The following is a 24814-nucleotide window of genomic DNA, read 5'->3' on the forward strand; positions in this document are numbered from 1 at the left end:
AAACGCATTTTATTTATTTATGCTGTTTTACAATATAGCTTTTTTCAAAACTGTAAAATCAATAATGTTAAAATGTGAACAGACACACTGAACTAAACCACTGCAAAGTAATGACAGACTTCAGCTAGGTATGATGTGCACAAAAATCTGGATGCCAGAGTAGAAACCTTAAGGGAAAATTAATTTATCAATTGCAACAAGAAGCAAAAAAAGCTGAAAATGTGCAAAATTTAGTTTAAAGTAGCAAATGTTGGCTGGAAAAAGCAGTGAAAGGGGTTATAGAGAGTGGGAAAAAATGGCTTAAAAGTTGCAAAAATGGGATGGCAGCAAAAAAGGGGAAAAGGGGCAAAACGGTGAAAAGCAGTTCAAAAGTGGCAAATATTGGTTAAAATGGAAATAATAATAATATGGTTACAAGAGACAAAGAGCAAAAATAGGCTAAGCAAGGCAAAGAAGGGGAAAAGTTGGCAAAAAAACGGTGAAAAGTGGCTAAAATGTTTTTTAAAAATTGATTAAAATGGGTTAAAACAGCCAAAAGTTGCAAATATGGGATAGCAGCAAAAATGGGCTGAGAAAGGCAGTAAGGGGCAAAATGGTGTAAAGCAGTTCAAAAGTGGCAAAAATGGATTAAAATGGACATAAATGGGATAAAATGGGCCCAGAGGGACAAAAGGGGCGAAAATGGTGGTGGTGGTGGTGGTGGTGGGGGGGGGGGGGGGGGGGGTATAAAAGGGTTAAAAGTGGCAAAAATGGATAACAAAAATGGGATAACATCCATGAAAGTTTTCCCACAAAGACAAAAAGGAGCAATAATAGGTGGGGAAAAGATTGTGAAAAGCAGTTTAAAAATGGCAGAAATTGGTTAAAAGTGGTAAAAATGGAGTTAGAGCAGAAAGAAACTGGGGTAAGAGAGGCAAAAAGACAGAAAAGTGGTGAAAAGCTGTGGAAAAGTGATAAAAGTGGCAAAAATAGACAAAAGATAGGTTACAAGACACAAAAAGCAAAAATTGGCTTAACAAGGCAAAGTAGGGCAAAAGTTGGCAAAAAAGGTGAAAAGTGGCTAAAAAGTTTAAAAAAAAAATTAAATGGGTTAAAATAGCCAAAAAGTGGCAAAAACATGTTTGATTAAATGAGACAAAAATCAGAAAAAAGTGTCAACAATTGGTTAAGAAAGGCATAAATGGGCAAGAAAAAATTATGGCAAATGAATACCAAAATGGGTCAAAAAAATATGAAACAATATGCAAAAAGCTGCCAAAATAGGTGAAATGTGGCAAAAAGTGGTAAAGATGGTAAAGAAATTGATTAAAAGGGGTCTGAATAAAGTGGCAAGTCAAACAATATAACCCAATAACAGCTTGAATGAAGTTTGCTAGGATGCTAGCTTCAATGCTACTAATCCAACACACATGCATCAATATCATCAATAAATTGCAGCTGGGGAGGGCCCATTTGTTTAGGCCCAACTAATTACTTGGGCAGGCCTGATATCAGCTGGTAGTTTAAGTCTCCACCTAGATTGGAGGACATCTGCGTGCATCATAGAGGGGTCAGCTGGAGGGATACCTGAAGAGATGGGGCATGGGCCTGTAACAGGCCTGGATGATGGCCATCTGGAGACCAGAGCAGTTCAGGGTAAAAGCTGATGCAGCAAAGTGCCAAACAAGCATTATGCTTCAGTACCTGTTACTGTAATGCACACCAGGACAGCCAGCTGAAGATTTCAATCAATCCTCCATGTTCATTTTTCTCCTGAAGTCACATTTGTGACTTAGTTTCTGTGAGATCTCCTGTGATATTGTAATGGGTCCCACCAGCTGAGGATCACAGTTCTAAGACGCATGAACTGTCGTTCTCTGGCTTTGTCTCTAAAAAGGTGCTATTAATATTTTGTTTACTCATTACGGTTGCTTTTACCTGAGTGGTGAAGGGCTTCATATTGGTCTTTGCCCTATATGTCTAAAACCACCCCTGAATTCTGGTAATGAATCACAAAGGAATTGAAAGCAGAGCAGCTAAATGCCCGGTGAAGGTGTTTTCAGTTCAGCTGTGATCCTCTGATGGAGTCCCAGACAGGCAGTGTGACCAGAGAGAGGCTCCACTGGGAATCTCCCTCACACTGCTGCACTCTGCTGCACACTGCAGCAGCCGCCTTCATGAATAACAAGTAGCTATGAATCCAACCCCCCTCCACCTGCACATAAACACAGTCAACCATCATATATACATGCTGGCACAAATTTTGCATGTGGTTACAAACATGCACATCTGCAAATATGTAAAGGCACGAGCTCTGTGTGCACATAAACACGCTCACAAGTTGGTGTGCTCTGATATCATTATCTGCACTCACAGATGGACATGCACACACAAAGAGACAGGCATGCTGAAGCTCACAGATGGGGTTTGTGTCTGCCAAATGCTATGTATGGAAAACTGTAATGAATATGATTAGGACCTAAAGACTGGTGTGGTTTACATAATGAGCAACACAAAGGCAGTCAGTCGTGTTTTTCAGTCATCCAGTTATTCAAGATGAGATGAAACAAATAAAGTTGCATCTTTTTCAGGGATCTTTGATATTTTAGTTTGACATCAGTTCCCTTTAAAAAATTATTTATCAGATATGAAATGTATAAGAAATGTTATGTGTATGTGGGATTTGGTCATTTACATAAAGGCAGCAGCACAACAAAGAATCCACAAAGAATGTTACTGTTAGTGTTAATATAGCTGAAAATCCCAAATACAGGGGAAATATCTTTAAATATGGCTTTAGATAGTACAGTAGCTCCAATTGGACATTCACGGATACACTATATGGACAAAAGTATTTGACCACACCTGTTAATTACTGAATTCATGTGTATCAATCAGAGCCCTTGCCACAGGTGAAAAAAAACAAGATCCTAGCCATGCAGTCTCCTTTTGCAAACATTTGTTATACTAAACGGATTGTTCTGAAGAGCTCAGTGACTACAAGGATGGTACTGGGATGGATACCACCTTTTCAATAAGATGGTTTGTGCTGGATATTCAGTCAGTTGTCAGTGATATTTTTAGAAAATGGAAGCGTTTAGGAACAACAGCAACTCAGCTACAAAGCTGCATAATGTGTAAGAGTTGCCAACACTCTGCTGATTCCATAGCTGAAGAATTCTGAACTTCCACTGGCATTGATGTAAGCACAAAATATGTCCAGCCGGAGCTTCATGAATGGGTTTCCATGGCCAAACAGCTGCATGCAAGCCTCACATCACCAAGTCCGATGCCAAGTGATGGATGGAGTGGTGTAAAGCACTCTGACACTGGACTGTGGGGCAGTGGAGACATGTTCTGTGGGGTGACTAATTATACTTTGTCAGATGGGTGAGTTTGGGTTTGAAGGATTCTCAAAGAATGCTACCTGCCTGACTGCATTCTGCCAACAGTCAAGTTTGGTGGAGGAGAGATAATGGTATGGGGCTGTCTTTCATCTTAATGCTTAGGTAAGCCAAGACATTTTGGACAACGCTATGCTTCCAACTTTGTGGCAACAGTTTGAGGATGGCCCTCTTCTTTTTCAACATGACTGTGCCCCAGTGCACAAAGTAAGGACCATAAAGACATGGTTTGATGAGTCTGGTGTGGAAGAACTGGCCCACACAAAGCCCCAACCTCCATTCTTCTTCCTCTTCTCATCCAACTTCAGTACCTGACCTCATAAATGCTCTACAGAATGAATGGGCACAAATTCCCACAAAAATGTTCAAAAATCTTATGGAAAGCCTTATAGCTGAATTGGGGGGGGGGGGGGCAACCAGGTACTCTCACACCTACAGCCAATCTAGAGTCACCAATTAACCTAACGAGCATGTCTTTGGTAGTGGGGAGAAGCCGAAGTACCCAGGTAGGACCCACACATGCACTGGGAGAACATGCAAACTCCGCACCAAAAGGCCCTGACCAGGAAGGAAACCAGGGACCTTCTTGCTGCGAGGCAACGGCGCTAACCCCTGCACCACCAGGTAGGATAATGCTGATGGAAGATAGATTTCAACATCCTCAGAGCAGAAGGAAACTACATCCTCCTGAGCTCTCTGGCTCGGGCCCCAGGTTGGGAACCAGAGGACTAGTATGTAACCAGCCTTAAACAAGAACCTTGTTTTCTTCATAAAGCAAGACCTTAGACGCCATTTTGTCCTCCTCTTGAGGGACAGAAACTGAAGTATATCTTAACAAAAAAGGGAGGTGATCACAACAACAGCTGACAGACAGGGAATAAAGATAGTAGCATTACACATTTTAAAACGCATAATGCAAATAGAGATCACTGACATTCAGTCTAGATGTTCAAGAAGGGGTAGAAAGAAATACATACTCATTTAATCTCACCTCTTCTTCTGAGTTCTTCTGAGATTCCTCGTAGATAGATAGATAGATAGATAGATAGATAGATAGATAGATAGATAGATAGATAGATAGATAGATAGATAGACTTTATTGTCCCATTCAGGAAATTTGTCTTAGACAGCGGTGCTACTGGCTAAGGGCACAATATACATAAAAAACACCAGACAACATAAACAGTTACATTTGCAAAAGGTCGGCGACAAACATGGTCAGTAGTAATTACACTAGAAAATTAAAGTGCAGTGTTCATTGCAATAGTCAGTGAGAATAGTAAAAACAAGTTAAAATGGTTGAATAATGACGAGAATAAAAACATGGATAAAAAGAATGAGTAAAACATGGATAGAAGAGGAATAGTAATATCAGATAAGAGACTGGTGGCCATAGATAAGCTGAAAAATATACAAAGTATATAACAATTTCAGGAAAGAGTTACTCGGACTGTTTGTTAAGAAGATATAAATTTTAAGATTATAAATTTTAACTAAAATATTTTTAATGTATAAATATACATATAAAAACATAAATGTATAATTGCAAAATATACATATAAAAATAATTACAACATATCCCTTGTACAATATATGATTATACATACAAAACAGATCATAAACCAACGATATATGATTATAAATTTCTCTTGTAAAGTTTCACTTGCTTACACCCACACGAGATGTAAATCCCTTAAAACGTGCATTTATTTAAGCTTTTATAGCAGTTACAGATGTCAATGACTAAACAGTCCAATACAATTTAACATTTTACACAAACCTTTCTGGATCAGTAATTGTCATTCCTAACATCTCCAGGCAATAAAGGCTGATAAATTGCATTTCAAGTGAATTATAAAGTATTTTCTCAGTGTCACATCTTCACTCCTGTTTTTTTTTTTAACTTAAAGTGTTTTTATGGCTTAAATTTTGAATTTTAAGTATTTCAGTGAGTGCCATATAAAGGATTAAGATAAAATAATATATATTGCTATAGTAACACACTTACTAGCTATTACTTCACCTTTTCATGTTACCCTTTACACTCTTATGGGACAGCTTAGCAAACACCAAAAGAGCTTACATTTTCTTGCACGTTATAATGAACTGATACAAGCACTAAAATATATATACTATTAATACGCAATATCTAGTTACTGTGTTTATTTCGAGTGAAGTGCACCCACAGCGTGCACCCAAACAGTGCTGGCAAACGCTTGGCCCCCGACAACAGCGCTTTAAATCCCCTCATCGCATTACTACTTTCTTTATTTTTTTCCCATTGGTCAGAACCCGCCACGAGGAGACCTCTGACCAATCACAAAGTAGCTGCTGAGTTTGAAATATCACCGCTTCCATCAAACCCACTGGTCACATGGGCACTGATGACTGACCAATGAGAATGCGTGTTCGTTGTAAACATACTGACGTGACCAATAGGAGGCTTCAGGAGGCTGTTCTTTTCCTGTCTGACGTCAACAGCTATTCGAGCAGCGTTTTGGTGCCAGGAGGAACTGGTGGGTGAAGTACAGAAGGAAAGAGGAAACAACCTGAAGGGAACACAAGAGACTGCAACAAAACACCTGGATTAAAAGTGGGAGGACATGCTTTCTAAGACCAAACAGTGAGGTTGGGCGCTTTTTGGAAATGTTCGGCGGAGGTAAAGCGAGATAACTACCGCCACCCGAATCCGCTCATCGAAGTTTTTAGCTGAAGAAGTTTACAACGGCTCGGCTAACCACTAACGCTATCACCGGGGCTGTCGTCCACTTCTGACACAGACCTACACATCAAACAAAGAAAACATGGTGTCCTGGATAATCTCAAGAAGCGTTGTGTAAGTACAAAGACAAGTGAGCGAGAGAGAGAAGGCTAAGTTTTTAACCTCATGGAGATAATTAGCGTGGCTGATGGGATGAGCTTTGTTAGCATGTGTGGCTAACTGGTTATCGTCGTTTGGCTTGTTTGGGGCTGGGCTAAATGGGTCAAAAGTCATATTTTTCTGTTGTTTAGCTAAATGGGGATACACGATATAAACAAATAGGTGCTTATATTCATGTAAATGTTGAAATTATGTAGCTGGCTGTTAGTAAAAGTGCCTGTGTGACATTTGGCATTTGGCCCATGTGGATTTGACTTAGACCTGACTTTGCTTTTGTTTTTACCTTACAGGTAAAAAATACCGCTATGTGTGTGTTGCCATGTAGCTGTAAATTACTTTACCATGGTTGATAGTGGAATATGTCAAGCCCTGTTTGTAAAACAAGTTGATATTTTGAAGAGAAATAACAAAACATTTAACAGTACCAGAATCATAAGCTTTACAATGAATCTAATAAAAGTGGAACAAAACCAGAACTTGTTTGATACTATGCCAACCTTAAAGAGGTCCTAGACAGCATACATTTGACATTTTGAAACATTTTGAATGATCTAAAATAGTTAAGAGGCTCCTCCAACATTTCTGTTTTAAGAGGGTTTCAACAGTATTGTACTTCAGTGTCTTAAAAAATGATGAAATAGCCATCATTTTTATGATCAGTGTTATCAAAAGTACAGTGTGAACACTGGCTCCATTGCACAATTGTTATGGCAAGGTTTGGAAAAGTTGGTGGAACTGCTCACCAGCTGGTGAAAATTTAGATAGAATATACCTTTATTTATACCCCATTAGGGCAAATGTGGTGATTACAATAGCTCACAATAAAAGGTAAGCATTATTAGCAATATGTAACAGAGAAAAAGGAGAGAAGAAGTTTGCAAATAATACTTAAATACAGAATGCTTAAAAATAGCAATAACAGTAGAAGTATTTACATGTAAACAGCTTTGCTTATGAAGGGATCAAGACCAAAAAAGCACACATACTGTGCATCAAATTAATGTGAAAGTAGAGCTAGATGACTAGGTAACATTATGCATAAGAAAATAATTCAACATGCAGTTAAGAAGTGAAGAAAAAATGTCAGGTGACTGTGCAAGTTAAAACAACAAATTGCCCAGTAATGGTTCTTTAGGACTTCACTTTATCAAATAGATATCAGCAGCATAATTAGATAACATATGATCATAGTTTTTTATAATTTACTTCAGATCTCCAACAAAGATTGGTCACTAATAACACAGTACCATTTCTTCCCTGTTACATAAAGTTGTTGGGCCTTCCCATTGCTGTTATTTTGTTGCTACTCCGTTGCTAATGCTAACATGTTGTTCATGAATCACATGCACACTGCCAGTGAGTCAACCTTTCAATATGTACCTCTTTGTTAAGTATCGGGAAGGTGAAACAGTTCAAGCCTTGACATGTTCATGGGTGAAGGAGTGTCAAGCTCAGCTGTCATCTTGAAGATATTCTTAGCCAGACTGCCAGCTCTGCTCAATTTAACCTGGCAGCCATAACAATGTAAGGTCACAGGAAGAAAGATGTCCTCAAATTAATCTAAGTGGATTTCCATGGATTTGTTTAGTCGATCAGTATCTCTTCCATTGATATGTCACTAAAATCCCTCTAGAATAAAGCAGAAGTCAGGGATTCATGTTTAGAACACCAGATTGCTTTAAAAAAGTCCAATTTTATGTGGAAAACATGTTTTTTTTTTATTGTGTTCCTATCTCTCTGATACTTCATGTTTTCTTTGGCTGTCTGTACATTCAGGAGAGGTTGTTGCATAACTTGGAGGTAATGGAGGTTAGGAATGTAGTGAAAAGTACAGAAGGGAGTGGTGGAAAATATCACACGCCTCTCCTTTTTCTCCGATGTTGGATAATGAGCACATTCTTTTCTAACCGACTTGTCAGGCGCCTGTACATGATTCATTGCTTTTCATAACCTGAGTCTGAGTGAAGGACCGGAGGAAGATTTCAGGCTCCTTCTTCATAACTTCTCCTTATCTTTGTATAATCTTCCTTCAGCAGCTAATTGCTGCATTTAGCAGAATGCTAAGAAGCAGGAAAATTCATCGCAGGTGCACGCACAAAGCAATGTGGAATTTAATAGGCTGTCAAAAATGCATGAAATCACTGTTTCATATGGTTTGACAGCGTATGCTTTAAAATGGGACGATCTACTTTATTTTTTGTATTAAAAAGTACTAAATCTTTAAATACCTCACAAATAAATCTACAAAATAAGCAGTAAGGATGGTATTCAAAAACAAGAAATCACGCTTGCCTGGGACCTTTGAAGGTACTTCACAGTATCATAACTTTGATCAGTTCCAACAGCATGACCACATTAGCTTCACAGTAGACCAGGATTATTTAACACAATAGTCGTGAGATTTATATGCACCAGTTGGAATTAATTTAGAGAGTCCAAAATTTAAATTACATTCAAAAACATAAATTTTAAGAGGACAGGAAAGGATGATTAAGTTAATGCTGTCCTTCATATCTACTGTAGCATCAAAGCAGGGTCGTCTTGTTCCAGTATTAACTGTTTAAGAGCATAACTGTGTAATAGAAAGCATGCTCCTTTGCATTAAAGCTGAAGAGTTCATTGGCATTGCACGTGAAAATACAGATAAAAAACAGCCTAGAGGAATGAGGGGCCTGTAAGAAGCAGATAGCACAGCCAATGGCTGGTTTCCAACATGCAGTCCAGTATTTAAGCAGTGTACACTTTGTGTTGGTCTGCTTTTTAGTCTTCAGTGTCACACTTGAATTTTAATTGTAGGTTTAGAGCTGTTTAGAGTTAAAGAACTGAAATTCAGCATAAAGTTTTGTGTTATGGCATCCATGTCAGATGAACCCAGTCCCCTACATGCATGAAGTTATAATGTTTATTGAGACAAAATCAACATGTGCTTAAACTAATTTTATCTGAAGCCAACTATTCATGTTTTATACTTCATTATGATAGTAGTGAAAATAAAACAAATACCCATTTCAAAGACACAGCAACAATGTCCACAAAGTCCAGTGCACCCATTATTGAGTATTTTCTTCTAAAATTGCAGGCAAACTTCCATAAATACACTGGCTATGAGTAGGTACTGACACATTATCAATATACTGGTGTAGTTTTGATGCTGTGCAGCCAATGCTTGTAAACAGCAATAGTGACCAGTACAATAAACAGATTGGGTCCTTTTAAAACGTGGACTCAGAATGTGTTGAATATTTTTACAGACTCCGTTAACACCTAAATTCTATGTTCTTGGCACATTCATACAGGCACTGATTCTCCTAACCATAAGCTCTGGCTGATAGCTCCCCTGAACACCATATTCATTCCAATTATAACCCGAGTTCAGTGTGTCAGATAAAGTAACATGATAAAATACTGAATTTACATCTGAAATTCTCTAGCAGTGACATATGAGTTGCAGTAGCCTGAGAGATGAATCAGAAAATAAACAGATAATGACTGGTACGACCTAATGAGCGAGTTGGTGTCTTCATCATTATTTGCTTTTCAAACCTATCATGTTTGGTTGTTTAATGGAAAATTGAGTGAGTTTGTCAAGTTAGTGCGATACATTTTTGCTTTTGACCTGCAATAGTGTATTTTTGCCAGTATGCAAATATTGTTGCCAACACTTTTAATTATTGATTTATATAGATTTTACTGATTGCTGCAGCCCTAGTGGGGACTATCTTTACAGTATTGTGCAAAACTTTCAGGCATGCTTGGGCCAAAACTGGAGCCCACTGGAGGGCATTATCAGGTGTGAAGGAGGATTGACACAACCCAGGTCATGCTCTGGATGTCCTTGCATATTACCAGGTGCATGGGAAAAAATATTAAAGTCTGTACCTTTAGGGTTGAATCAGGGGTGGATGTTGGCGAGTAAGTATGGCCTAGGTTACTGTCCAGATGGGAAGAAGGGTTGCTTCAAGTCCTTGGTTGTACTTCAGATGTCCCAAGGGCCCAGAAAACTGCTGGTGGTCTCCGGGCATATTGCTAGGGGTGAAAAGGCTAAAACTAACTAACTAAAACTAAAGTGTGTGTTTACAAAACTAACTAAAATGAAAAACAAAAACAGAGACAGTATACCCTTAGTCTACTCCCAAGTCTGGGGAGTGTAAAATGGCCTGAGTTGATTGGTTAAGACTTTGCACAATGGTAGTTTTATGTCTGGTGTTGTATTCAAACATCTTTTTGATAAATAAAATGATAAGTGAAGAGTAGCCTGTTTGAATGTGTTTTTAAAAATGTATGATGTTCACTCAGTAGTCGGAAAAACTGAAACTAATAAAAACGAAACTAAAATGAAGCATTTTAGTAAATTGAACATTAAACTAACAAAGCAGCAGTAAAAACCAATTAAAATTAAACTGAAATTGAACACAGAAAATGAAAACGAAATAAAAATAAAAACTAATGAAAAATCCAAAACTATTATAACCTTGGTCGACATGTGTCGAGCTTAACTGTGGCCCCCCCTTCCTCCCCACTCCAGCCCCAGGCTGTGGCACATTGGGCTTCATGGTGAATCCTTAGAACCTTTCATGCCCAAAACTTACTGAACATAGATCAGTATTAATACTGCTAAATAAATATAGTTCAGAACTAAAACTTCAGTCCTTCAAACACACTTTAAACGTAAAGGAATGAAGATGAACACAAAAAGACTTCAGCTGACATTGGTCTGTTGATCCTGCCTAAAACTCCACAAACCTATTTTTATATATGGGCGATTTAAAGCCATTATGCCAGTTAAAATATCAGCAGGATTTTATACCTGCTGATAGCAATAATTTACTTTTGTTGCTAATATCTGCTGATGCCATTATTATGCAGATGATACTGTGCATCCCTAGTTTGTGCTGATGTAAAGCTGTTAGTCAAACCCTGGTACAGACCAAACAACCCTATCAAGACTGGTTGAAACTGGGGTTTGGTCCTCTCCTTTTTTGGACTCCATGAGGTTTGTTCGTCGTAAGAACATGAACTAGCCTTGATCCCCCTTCACTGCAGGAAGAATTGCCAGTTTTTGGACTAAACCAGCTATTATGAACTTCAAGAGACAACATCTTTGGCTAAATACGCATGGGCCCATTCAGTTCATCATTGTGTAACATTTTAAAGACCACAGGTTGCCTGTCCTGGCAGATCTTTGAAACAGTTTAGGGGGATAAGCAGGTCAGGGTTCAGGAGGATTGACGTGCATCTCCTAAATTGTTTTGAAAGACGTACCCATGGACTTAAGTCCATCAGTGTATCGTTTTAAGGCAAAGTGCATCATTTGCCAAAGGTGATAAATGCTAACATGTAAACATGTAAAGAGTGACAAGTAGAGCCAACATCAGTCCGTGTAGTTGTCTGCTACAGCCAGACATGAGTCAGTGAGTCTTTTACATCCAGAATTTTCCTGTAAGAAATTCCAACCAATCAGAGAGCCTTGATAACAAACAGGAAGAAAACTCCAAGGCACTCTCTTTAAGCATTAAAATGCCTTCATTTAAGAGAGCCTCTTCCTGATGAGTCGTGCAGATTTTATATCCTTATGAACACAGACCAAACTTGAAGTAATTGTGCAGCATTAACAAACTCATCCATGGCTTTCAGACTTGAATGGATGGATTATATATTGGGAAGTTTTCTAGCCACAACAGGATCAGCAAGTTTCTGACAGACTTTTTTTTTAGGTTTTCTAACATCCCAGAATAGTAAGGATGTTAGACACAAACATTGCAAATATTATGCATTACACCTAATGATAATAAGTATCAGGACATACAGTAACTGTAGATGATGCTCTCATGGCCATTAGTGCTTCATTTGGTGATTTTCTTCATTGTGTTTTGATGTTTTATTATTAGATTTTCATGAGGGGCATCTGTGGAGGTAGATGCACTTATGTAAAGTTTAAAGATCTTTCTTTTTGTTTGAATGTATTATATCAGTAAGTCTGAAAAAGCTCAGATACCCCTGAGTTATTAGATTCTATTCACTGTATTATGCTAACTGTCTCTCGAGAATAAAAGCAGCACGAAAACCAGCCTACATGTGAAATGAGTGTCTTTCTACGTCTGCCCCCTCTCTACCTCCACACGTCTCTCTTCCATCAGCTCTCTAAAGCGTGTCGTGCAGCAGTAGAAATAGCCAGACGCTGGTTTTCAACTCAGCACTTCATGACCAGCTAATTTTAGGCGTCAGCCTGCAAGGAATGGTTCCAAGGTATTTGTCCAGCTCTTTCTCTGTGTTGGAGCCGCCCTCCTAGTGTTGACAAAGAATTAAAAGTTCTCTGCAGAAGAGTTGAACAGCCACAGAAACGGCTCCAAAGAATGTGGACATAGTGGTGGTTATTATAGAAGACAATGTTCTTCTTCCAAAAATGTAGCGGCTCTTAAAGAAGCACTGGAGGTGAACAGGATCGTGAGATCCTCCACAGTCGATGATGGGTTGATGACTCTAAATCTCAGAATATTAAACTCAAAAGTTAAACTTAAAGGTTTTTCTGTAGTTGGGTCTGGATGTCACTAACTTGTGCAGGTTTGGAGAAACAGTGCTTGTTATGTTGCATGGGGTTAAAATGTTGTTTACAGTTTATCTACTTCAGTCTGCTTATGTCAGCAGAGTGAAGAACAAGCCTTTCAGGATCAGTGGGATGTATGGTGTGCTTTCGCTGCCTGAGGTTCATGACGTGTTGATTAATTCATATCTGAAAACATCCTCATAAGCTTTATCTAGGAATGGTGAGGTTTTGTTGGGTGACTAGCCTACCCTTGCAAAACTGTTGGATAGGTGATGTGGTGACCGGGGCAGCATTGATTTATTGATGATATAGCTATGATAGATAGCATGATAGCATGACATGCTCCTTTTCGGTGAGTTAATATAGGACATTCTTGAGATTGACGTGTTATATAACTTACCAATCAGTTAACATTAGGAGTGTAAGGGTACGCATAATTGTACTCTATCGTTTTGGTATAGGCCTCTTGGTACGGTACAGGCATATACCGAAGAATACATGTGTAGCAAAGTTTATAGACTGATGGAAAAACAAAGAGAGCAACCCAGACCATAACCACAACCAAAGCAAACGATAACAACAGCCTGAATATTCCTAGATAAAATGTCTCCTGTTTGAGAACACTTTGTTTCCTGGTGAAAGACAACTGTGGACATAGACAAGACAGAAGTAGTGCAGACATTATTTAGCAGTGTGTCACTGACAGCACATCAGTCAGATCAGTTAAAGCATTAGAAACAGCAACACACAAGATGAATGCCACTGCAACCAGAGGTTTGGGCATCTACACATGTGGACTGAATTGTTGGTACCCCTCTGTTAATGAAAGAAAAACCCACAATGGTCACAGAAATAACTTGACTCTCACAAAAGTAATAATAAATAAAAATTCATTGAAAATTAACCAGTGAAAATCAGACATTGCTTTTGAACTATGGTTCAACAGAATTATTTTAAAAAACAAACTCCTGAAACAGGCCTGGACAAAAATGATGGTACCCCAAGAAAAGATTGAAAATAATGTGACCATAGGGACATGTTCAACCAAGGTGTGTCCTCTAATTAGCATCCCAGCTGTCTACAATCTTGTAATCAGTCAGTCGGCCTATTTAAAGGGTGACAAGTAGTCACTGTGCTGTTTGGTGACATGGTGTGTACCACACTAAACATGGACCAGAGGAAGCGAAGGAGAGAGTTGGCTCAGGAGATTAGAAAGGAAATTATAGAGAAGCATGTTAAAGGTAAAGGCTATAAGACCATCTCCAAGCAGCATGATGTTCCTGTGACTACAGTTGCACATATTCAGAAATTTAAGATCCACGGGACTGTAGCCAACCTCCCTGGACGTGGCCGCAGGAGGAAAATTGATGACAAATCGAAGAGACGGATAATACGAATGGTAACAAAAGAGCCCAGAACAACCTCCAAAGACATTAAAGGTGAACTCCAAGGTCAAGGTACATCAGTGTCAGATCGCGCCATCCGTCGTTGTTTGAGCCAAAGTGGACTTCATGGGAGACGACCAAGGAGGACACCACTGTTGAAAACAAATCATAAAAAAGCCAGACTGGAATTTGCCAAACTGCATGTTACAAGCCACAAAGCTTCTGGGAGAATGTCCTATGGACAGACGAGACAAAACTGGAACTTTTTGGCAAGGCACATCAGCTCTATGTTCACAGATGCAAGAATGAAGCATATCAAGAAAAGAACACCATCCCTACTGTGAAACATGGAGGTGGCTCTGTTATGTTCTGGGGCTGCTTTGCTGCATCTGGCACAGGGTGTCTTGAATCTGTGCAGGGTACAATGAAATCTCAAGACTATCAAGATATTCTAGAGAGAAATGTGCTGCCCAGTGTCAGAAAGCTTGGTCTCAGTCGCAGGTCATGGGTCTTGCAACAGGATAATGACCCAAAACACACAGCTAAAAACACCCAAGAATGGCTAAGAGCAAAACATTGGACTATTCTGAAGTGGCCTTCTATGAGCCCTGATCTAAATCCTATTGTACATCTGTGGAAGGAGCTGAAACACGGTGTCTGGAGAAGGTACCCTTCAAACCTGAGACAACTGGAGCAGTTTGCTCATGAGGAGTGGGCCAAAATACCTGCTAAGAGGTGCAGAAGTCTCACTGAAAGTTACAGAAGTCGTTTGATTGCAGTGATTGCCTCAAAAGGTTGTGCAACAAAATATTAAGTTAAAGGTACCATCATTTTTGTCCAGGCTTGTTTCAGGAGTTTGTTTTTTAAAATAATTCTGTTGAACCACAGTTCAAAAGCAATGTCTGATTTTCACTGGTTAATTTTCATTGAATTTTTATTTATTATCGCTTTTGTCAGAGTCAAGTTATTTCTGTGACCATTGTGGGTTTTTCTTTCATTAACAGAGGGGTACCAACAATTCAGTCCACATGTGTAACAGCCTCTTTCCAACAATTTCTGAGAGGACAAAAGAGCTTAGAAATGAAAGTTTTTAAGCAGATCTAAAATCATATATGTTTTTGAAAACATATTTGAACACCTGTTAAAGTTAACTGAGCAAAAATAAAGAAACTATTCTCCTCCATCTTTCAACAAAAAATATGCACCAGCTTTTTATGAACGTCCCATGACTTGGCATCTCTCTCTTATAACACTGGTGCTCTGGTTTTGGGGGTTTGTAGGTCCCATCAGTCAAAAAAGTAATCCCGTGCTGAAGTCTGTGTTGAAATTGGCATGGTAGATGTTAATTAACGTACTTAATGAGCCAACTAATGGTTATATTATGATGTGTTCAAGGTCAGCTGGCAAATTTGAAAATTAGAGGAAAGTGTGTCAATATGTCATTAAGAATAAATACACTAGTATTTGCATAATTAATTGAATCATCTTTATACATTCAAAACCCTTGTGATAGGAGCTTGCAGCATTATTCTTAATTTGAATTAAATTAATTCAGTACATTTAATATGTCCCCTTGTTATCCCAAAAATACATAATTTTTGCTCTAGCACTCACCATGCTAATACCTTAAACTAAGGTTAGACTAGGATTGGGCAGTGTTCACGTTTTAATACTGTCATAGATCTTTGATGACTAAAACTGACAAAAACTAAGTTAAGTTTTCGTCAAGATGACTAGAACTAGACTAAAATGTAATGTAGTTTTTTTGAACATTCAAAAATTCCATGATATTTCTCCACTGTGAGTAAATCTGTCAAAAAACTGCATCTGTAGCTATTCTGCCTCTCAGCTGTAGACAGCAGGGACCACAGGTTTGACAGGGTGCATAGAACACACTACCGTGATTTGGTACTTGATTAAGGCAAGAAAATAAATGCTTGGACTAAAAGTAAAGACTAAAGTGTGAGGACTTTTTATGGACTAAAACTAGACTAAAATGTTTAGAGTTTTTGTTGAGTAAAACTAGACTAAAACCAAAAAGCAAAAACTAAAATGTGACTAAAACTAAAATACATTTCATTTAAAGACTAAAACTATGACTACAATGAAAAACAGCTGCCAAAATTAATTAATTAACGCTGGATTAAAACAGATAAAAAATTGGACTTCAATAATATTTCTGCATTGTGCTTCGATGGGGAGCTCTGTCGGCGAGTTCATTTTATACAAGAGGCTTAAAAAGCACCTGTGGATATTTTTAAAACCATATTGTTTCTCATCACTGATCTACACCCAAAAAGAAGAATTAAAGTGTTTTTAAACTCATGTTGCCATGGATCACTTTACAACCAACAGTTCACGTTTATCAGTTTGACTTCAGAGAGGACCAGAGCGCGGTACCAGAGCTGTGCCAGGCCATGGCGGCCATATATAAATGCACCGGTATAAACATGTTCTTCGTTCACACAATTAGCCTCAACAGGAGTTCTGTCTTCACTATTAAAGCATCTTCACGCACAATGAGTGGTGCTGCTAGTAGAAAAACACATTAGAGGAATTTATTGTAATATCCACACAGCATTGTCTTAATGACAGTAATTAAAGCAATGCTGCAGATTTTTTTTCAATACCCTGGTATGTAGTATTACCACAGTACCGCCTAGTCCAAGGTCAGATTACTGAATATTTTATGGTTTTTACACTATGTCAGAGTAGGCGGTCACACACTGCACATTTTTGCTGTGACTTGCAACCAATGTGATGACATTGAAAGGAAGAGCAGCAAGTAAGACGACGGCAGAAAGGAAAACTGTAAAGCCCTAGTATCACCTCAGAAGAACCAGTTTCAGTCAACCTCTGCTCAGCCAATTTTAAACTAAAACACCATGCACAGTTCAGTTCATCAACAATACATCCAAACAGGAAACAAATCAACAGCAAATCTGCCACAGAAAGGCACAGTAGGATGCTTTTTATATGTCGTTCTCTATATTACAGCGTGACATTACGATATTGTGAATCCAGCCCCCCCCTGGGCTTAGCTCTGCTGAGCTCTGGTTCAGAAATGGGCCTACTTGGCGAGTGCACACGTCATCTGATGCAGCAAACTGTGACACAAAAAGATTGAGGTGCACATGGCTGCTGTGGGTTTTAAGGCTTAATCAATCTCCAACCACAGTATCTAGATGGGTTAGTCTGGCTTTAAATGATGTGTTTGTGTCTCTCTTTAGTTTGACTTCATTGCAGCTTTGTTGCTTTGCTCTGTGACCAAAGCTATTTATTTCAGAAGTACAAAGTTATTGTCAGAAGTTTTTCAGGGACATTTGTGTAATCTTTTTATGAGATTTATGGCTGCAGAAATCTAAAAACCACAAGGCTGAGCTTTGAGTTGGTGAAGTCAGTTTTTAGTAACGTGGGAACATTGAGAGCGCTGTGGGCCCGGTGTAAATGATGTATGTCTTTTGTTTCCCAGTGAGGAAATACTGCGGGGATGAACAGACCTGGACCTGAACCAGTCTCATTTGCTGGAGCAGCAGTTCTCTCAACAATCCCCCCTCTGTGTTTTTAGGGGAAAAGTCATGTAATCAAATTCTTATTCCTGAAGCTCAAACCAGATGTTGGAAGCTCAAATCATTTTTTCCCTCTGCTCTCTTTCTCCCTCCTCCTCCTTCTCTGTGTCTCTTGTTTTTTATTGCTCTTGTTCTCTCTTTTTCTCTTGTCGTCCTGTCATCCCCCCTCCCTGCATCTGGTTGTTGGTGGTGTACGGTGTCAGGAAACCAGAGAAATTGACCTGGAGCCCAGAGCCACGGCCCATCTAAAAGCACCAGGGCTATTTTCTCAGCTGCATGCAGGCAGAGGGGGGAAGGTGTTGAAACGGGAAGAAGGAGAGCGAGGAGGGAGAGAGGGGAAATGGAGAGATGCTGGTTTTGGTATGAAAAAGGGGCCCTGTTTCTCTCTAAATTGTTTCAAGATTCTTTCAGTGGACGTTCAGATCATTTTGTGTGAGCTTTGTTGAAGCTTTTTGCAGGTCTAAAGTTACTCTGAATGAGGTAAATGTACATTTAAGACCAGAAAAAAGCACTAAGAAATGTCTGCATTAGTCTCAAGGATATGGTTGCTAAAGTTGATGCCAGATGAACGTGGTAAAGTTACTGAGTAGAGTTGGACCCTTTTCATCATTAGTATACCTTTATGACATGTGCTGCTACTGTAGCAGGATGAGATTAGGAACTGCAGTGCTCTCTTATCAGCTGTACAACAGTACCCAGAATTCACAGCTCTGAAGGTAACCTGGATTTAGTTTTATAGTTGCTATTTTTCCCCACAAAAAGGCAAAAATAAAAATTAAATGGCATTCGACTATGTATGTTTGTATCTCTGATTTAATCTTGATCATATATATTTTTTTGTGTTGCAGTAACTTCATCCACTGTTCCCAGTACTTTAGGCCTCCATCTCTAACATCAACCACCTACTATAGTTTAAGTCTCCATTGTTTGGACTTGAGGCTAAAGAAAGCTTAACTCTATGGCAATGAAATCTCACCATTAAGCACAATATTTAGATCTAATTGCTTAGCCAAGGAGGTATGCTCGTGATTAAGTTTAAATCCTCATGCAGGCCCAAACAAAGGTCCTGCTTAGAAACCTGGATTCAATGCAAGATTATTACTTGTAATACCCCTGGTGATCAGCAGCCAAACACAACCAGCTGTCCATCGTTAGTGACCATTTCATCAAAAATATCACCAAAAATGCAATGAGTAACCGATCTGACCATCTGGTTAGAACTGTAGTGGAGCTACAAAGGCCCACTACATTGCCAGCAAATAAGCATTGAGATTAATGAACCAAAGAAACTTATCCATAAGTCGTCTTCTTCCTCTGCTGCTGCTCAGTCCTCCTTGAAGTTGTTAGAATTGTTTTGAGTCCCTTCTATGCAAAAGTGTTAATCTGGTGTTAAAATCAGTGTAAAGTCCTTGTTAAAATCTGCAGATTAAAACCTGTCAGATTAAATTGATTATCTGTTTGCACAATAGCTGACATAAGGTAAATTATGAGTAGTACTATCAAAAAATTTAAAGAGAGCCACACAGTCCTGAAAAAGCCAAGCAGAGGAAAGAAGAGAAAGACTGCAAAAAGTCTGGAAACAAAACTAGTGAAAGACGTGTCTGGAGAACAACTACCAAGGCTCTAGTGGAGGACTTAGCCAAGTCAGGAATTGTAGTCCTGAAGAAGACCATCACTAAAGCCCTGCACAGGCCAAGAAAAGTCCACTTCTGCAGAAGAGACACCTTCAAGCCAGACTGAAGTCTGCTAAGGACAACAAGGAGAAAGATTCTGATACTGGAAGCTTGTCCTTTGGTCAGATGAGACCAAACTTGAGCTCTTTGGTCACAGAGACGTCGGTTATGTTTGGAGGAAGAAGGGAGGGGAGTGTAACCCAAAGAACACCGTCCCCACAGTGAATGGCAGTAGGAGAACTATGCTGTGAGGATGTTTCAGTGCATCTGGAAATCTGGTAAGGTGGAAAGAATCATGAAGAAGGATATGTAAAGATTTAGAAAGAAAACCTCAAGCTGTTAGCAACAAAACTGGGTCTGGGTTGTCACTTTGTCTTCCAACACGACCATGCCCCAAAACTTTCGTCACTCCTGGTGAAGAACTACCTACAGAAGACCAAAGTGAGCATTATTGAGTGGCCTGCACAAAACCCTGACTTGAAGCCCAATGAAAATCTGTGGGGTGAACTAAAGACAAAGGTCCATGCCAGAAGACCATCAAATCTGGAACAGCTTGAGAGATTGGCCAAAGAAGAACGGACTGGGATTCCTCAGGAGACGAGTCAGAGACTTGTTGAAAATGACAACAAATGACTTTAGGCTGTTATCCAGCAACACGGAGACACAACTGACTATTAGCATCAGGAGGGCTAATAATTTAGACCCTGGTTGTTTTGTTTTTCGTAAAATAGTTTTGTTTCTGTGTGCAAAGTCAAATGATGTTAGTGTCCAAAGTAAAGCTAGAATGTTTGGAAGGCTGTGTTAAAAATTTGTTTGTCTGTTTAACAGCACTGAGGAAATACGTGGGAAAAACTGACATTTTCATAGGCAGGCTAATATTTTTGTCCTCATCTGTATATGTGCAGTTTAAACAGGAGTTTGCTCTGCATTTTAGTCTTGAAGAACAAAAAAATACCCAAATACTGCATGTCTATGGCTTTTTTCTGGTGCCATACAAACATGTATCAATAATATAGAATGTTTTCCTAAAATTGTGCAAAAACTTAAAATCTAATATTGTGACATGCACTTTAATACTATACTAGTAAAAGTCAAATGTATTTAACACCAGTTTAATACCAAGGAGCTAACAAAACTCCTATGCACCCAGTATTTGGTATTTTGTTGTTTTATCTACCAAAAGCTGCAAGCAAAAATTTTGCATATTATCTCAGTTTACAAAACACTGGCAACCATAAATGTTTTATCACTTTTGTTCCTGCAGAACTTTCCCTCTGCTTGTCATTAGCAGTCATTCCACGTGTGTTTAATTTTTAAATTTCGTAAAGCTTTATTTTCCCTAAAGGTGTTTCAGTCACTAATGAAATGAGATCAGCACATGAACTCACTGTAAGGTGGTTTCTGCAGACTCGCATCCTCTCCCGTCGCTGGTTTTTCCTGTCCCTAATTGTCTCGCTGTCCCCGGGGAACCTTCCAGAACCCCTCCCCCATTGTGAAACAGGAGCAAACCACCCAACCAGGAGAGGAGGGTTCAGTGACAGGAGGGAAACACTGTAACAGCAGTCTCTGGGAAAAAGCTGTCACATGAGGGGAATTTAAGCCCTCAGCTGCAAATCTGAGAGGAGATTTAGTAACTGAAATTTTTCTTTAGTCAATACTCTTTCATGCCATGAGTTTTTCATAAATGTCGTACAATTACAAATGCCCTTGGTCACCTTTTTTTAAGCTAATACTAATAATGATTTATTGTGTGGATTCACAGTTGGGCAGTCTACTTAGCTTTGTAGTGTACTGGGACCTCCTACAGGTGGCAGCATAACCTGTTAAAATGAGTACAAAAGTCATCCTTATTCAGTCAACAATATGCTTTTACTCTCTGTGTTCAAGGTTGACCCTTGTTTTTGCTCTATGCAGATCATCAAGCCCATCCTGCAGATTACTATGCATGGTTTTATTATTTTTAAGACACCACCAATGATCCTCTGATACTTACACATCAACCATGCAGGTTAGATAAGAATGTGATGACATTTAATATTGCTTTTACATCCTTGGTTGCATTATGCAGCTAATGCAAATATTTTATATTGTGGAAAAAAATACCTCCAAGAGACTGTATTCAACTTTCTCACCAAAACCTACATTTCTTTTTCTTGAAGGTAAATTTGGAAACATCATGATTAGAGATGAGTACTGAGGTACCAACATGGAACTGTAGTTCAATGTTGCACATGCATACAACAAACAGTGATGAGTGTGGGCTTTAAGAGTAGTGATGAACCTCAGAGCTCCATTATAAACAGTGTCTAGAGTATGTAAGCTGAAGCATGCATGTAAAAATCATCACCATAGTCCAACACTTACATAAACGTGATGGCAACCAGACTCAGAAAAGAAAGGCAAGATCTGAGTCTGAAGTAGTTGTACTAGTTGCTGAATGTTGGGAATAAAAGAGAGAGATTCATCAATCAAAATACCAAGATATCTGAACAAGCGTGATCTGTGAACCTTGTGAAGTGGAGATTTAGGGCAGCTCATCCAACAAGAGCATGGCTTTTGTCCGTGTTTAAGGTCAGGAAAATTTAGTTGGACAGTATTTAAAGCAAGCTGTACCTAGGAGAGTGTCTGTTTTTGGGTGGTGGGCCTAGCTGTGAATCACAGTTTCATCAGCATAATAGTAAAAATTTGCATCGGACACGTTTTGATTGATATCATTAATATTAAGTTTGAACAAAAGTGGCCTCAGGATTGACCTCTGAGGAACACCTGTGGTTACAGTGAATGAGCCTGAAGTACAGCCTGATGCCTGCATGCACCGCTGTGTCAAAGCTTCACTTACTAGTCATTTTACACACTGGACCTTAAACACCTCATTTAATTGGCTAACTGGCTTCATCCTGCCAAATTTAACATGGATTACAACATTGGATTAATGTTTTAAACTAACAGGATTTTGTTTTAGGGATTTTGCCACAGCTGTTTTTCATGAGGGAGGATGACTGTCCTGCAGCAGCAAACAAGACAACAGAGGGTTTTTCAGGCTGTCAGCAAAATATGCTGTTTTTCAATTCAAGTCTCAGTGCTGATGTGCTCAAGTGAAAAAATACATTTTGTATAGTACCAAAAGTTTGAGAAGAAACCACAGGTCATATATGATAAATCAAAAGCTACCATGAATAAAAGAGGGCGGATACATTTGTGCAACTTGGACAGTGTGCAGGACTTTGCATGCATTGTTTGTTAAGCAAGAAAACGAATTACCCATTAAAGAGTTTGTGCAACCAATATCTTAATTGCAGCAGTGATTAATTCTGACCAGTGTTGGTGTTAAGTTTAAAAATCCACTGAGATGGCAGCCCTGGTAGGAGATGTGTACTTGTTTATGTTGTTGCTGTTGTTCACTTTGTTTATTACCACCTTTGTTCCCTTCACACCATGAGGCCAGCCATGTGTGCAGGCAGTCTGTGAGTACACTCACACTGCAGTCAAAGCTCATTAGGAGCAATTGAGACACAAATACCTGCTATTATCACAGCTTCAGCATCGGCCTTCATTAGATCGACTGCTCACCAAACGCACAGCCTTCAAATTATAGTGTTGGAGAAGAGGGAATTTTGTCTATTTGTTCTACAATTAGCTTACACTACAGACAGAGACGTTATAAACAAAGAGAGGTGATCCTGATATTTATGTTTCTGCAACAACAACCCCCCCTCCCCTTTGTGTTTTGTTTGGGTTGTGCAACCAGTTCCTCCACTGTAAACATGAACTCATACCACACAGCATGAAGAGGGGAGTGATTCATTCACAAACTTTCATTGTTTTAGATCCACTTCTTCAGCAGGCTTATCTACCTGTATTATACTTATAAAGCACATTGAGTAGAAGTTACATTGAAGTTACGGGGAAAGCTTTTTCAGCCGAGCTGTTTCCATAGCAACAGCAGGAACATAAACGGCTGTGTTTGTTGGCTGTAAGCCGCTGAAGGCACTCTGCTCAGAGGGAATATACACAGTGTGTGTGTTTGTAGGCTGTTATTGTAAAATCCTCCACACTTTTACCATTCAGCTAAAACTCAGGGATTCTACATTTCTATATAAGCACTAAAATGTCAATTCAGAGGCAAACCTTGCTTATTTTTCATACCTCCCATTGCGTTTGTAAAGATTTGGTATCATAGTAGCTAAAGAGAGGTCTAGAATGAACAGAGAAATATTTATTCTTGATTTTGCATACCCAGAATAAAGTGGTCATGTTGAGAATAAAGTTAAACTTTTAAATTTTACCCACAATTTGCATCCTCCTTTGTTGATTTTTTTCATTCGTTCATTTCATTGAATTAATACACTATTATGGAGGCAGAGCGAGATCAGCAGCCGACTGTTCAAATCGACAGGTTTATTTTGGTGTTGATCAAGTCTGTTTTATGTCTCAGAAAGATTTTAAAGTCACAATAATATTTTTGACCAACAGCTGTTGCAAAAGATGGCATATGTTTGTGCAATTTATGTTTATGTTTGTGTTGATTGGGTCAAAATTAACTCAAGTTCCATTGCAAAGTAAATGTAGTTTTTCTGCTGTGAAAGCTGTCAGTCAAACTCTGGTTCAGTCACCATGACTGCTTAAACAGATGAGTCTCTGCCCACTTTATTTTGCAATCTGTTGAGGTCCATCTCTACAGGTCTTGATCCAACCTAACTACAAGATGCATTGCACTTTTTTGGACTGAATCAGCCACCATTGTTAGTCTCTATCATATAAACATGCAAATTTGCACAGCTGCTTTATGACTTGCATACAGAAGCATATTAGGTCTTCCTGCTGATCATGAAAGATTAATAACCCTAGCATAAAAATTACGGAAATTTGTGTTTGGAAGATTTTGTATTAAATCTTATACTGTTAGAAAGCCTGTTTATTTCCTTTTTAAATGGTGCCACATTTGTAAGGAACATGCATTTGTGGGATGAGCAGCAGAGCTGAGTATGCGGATTGCACTCTTGAAAAATGTGCCAAACCTTCTCTGCCAATGCCAAACAGCTTCTTCTGCTGTTGACTCTTGGTGTTGTTGGTGGACTGGATGATAGAAGTCTGAAGAAACGAGACATAATGGCAATTTACCAACCATTCACAGCCACAACAGCCTGGCACCTCCTCCTTATGCTGGTCACACACTGCTGTGGGATGGCATCCCATTCTTCAAACAGCATTGGCCGCCAGTCGGCCAATGTAGTTGTGTTGGTCACTCTGGCACCAACAGCATGCCCAAGCTGATTCCACAAGTGTTCAATGAGTTTGAGGTCAGGATTGCTGGCAGGCCATTCCAAATTCTGGAGTTAATCCCTGATAAACCCCGCTCTGTGGGGGTGAGTATTGTCC

The 24814-nt window shown here is 39.1% G+C and overlaps 1 protein-coding gene across 1 annotated transcript in view; it reads left to right on the forward strand.

The window, feature by feature from the left end:
• Positions 1–5881: 5881 nt before the first annotated feature.
• reep3b (receptor accessory protein 3b) overlaps positions 5882–24814 on the forward strand; it is a 62119-nt gene continuing 43186 nt past the window's right edge. Inside the window, exon 1 of the mRNA XM_041815533.1 lies at positions 5882–6219. Coding sequence (XP_041671467.1) covers positions 6188–6219 — 32 coding nt within the window. The 5' untranslated portion in view covers positions 5882–6187. The remainder of the gene's footprint in view (positions 6220–24814) is intronic.

Source organism: Cheilinus undulatus, linkage group 20, assembly GCF_018320785.1.
Source record: "Cheilinus undulatus linkage group 20, ASM1832078v1, whole genome shotgun sequence".
Lineage (NCBI taxonomy): Eukaryota > Metazoa > Chordata > Actinopteri > Labriformes > Labridae > Cheilinus > Cheilinus undulatus.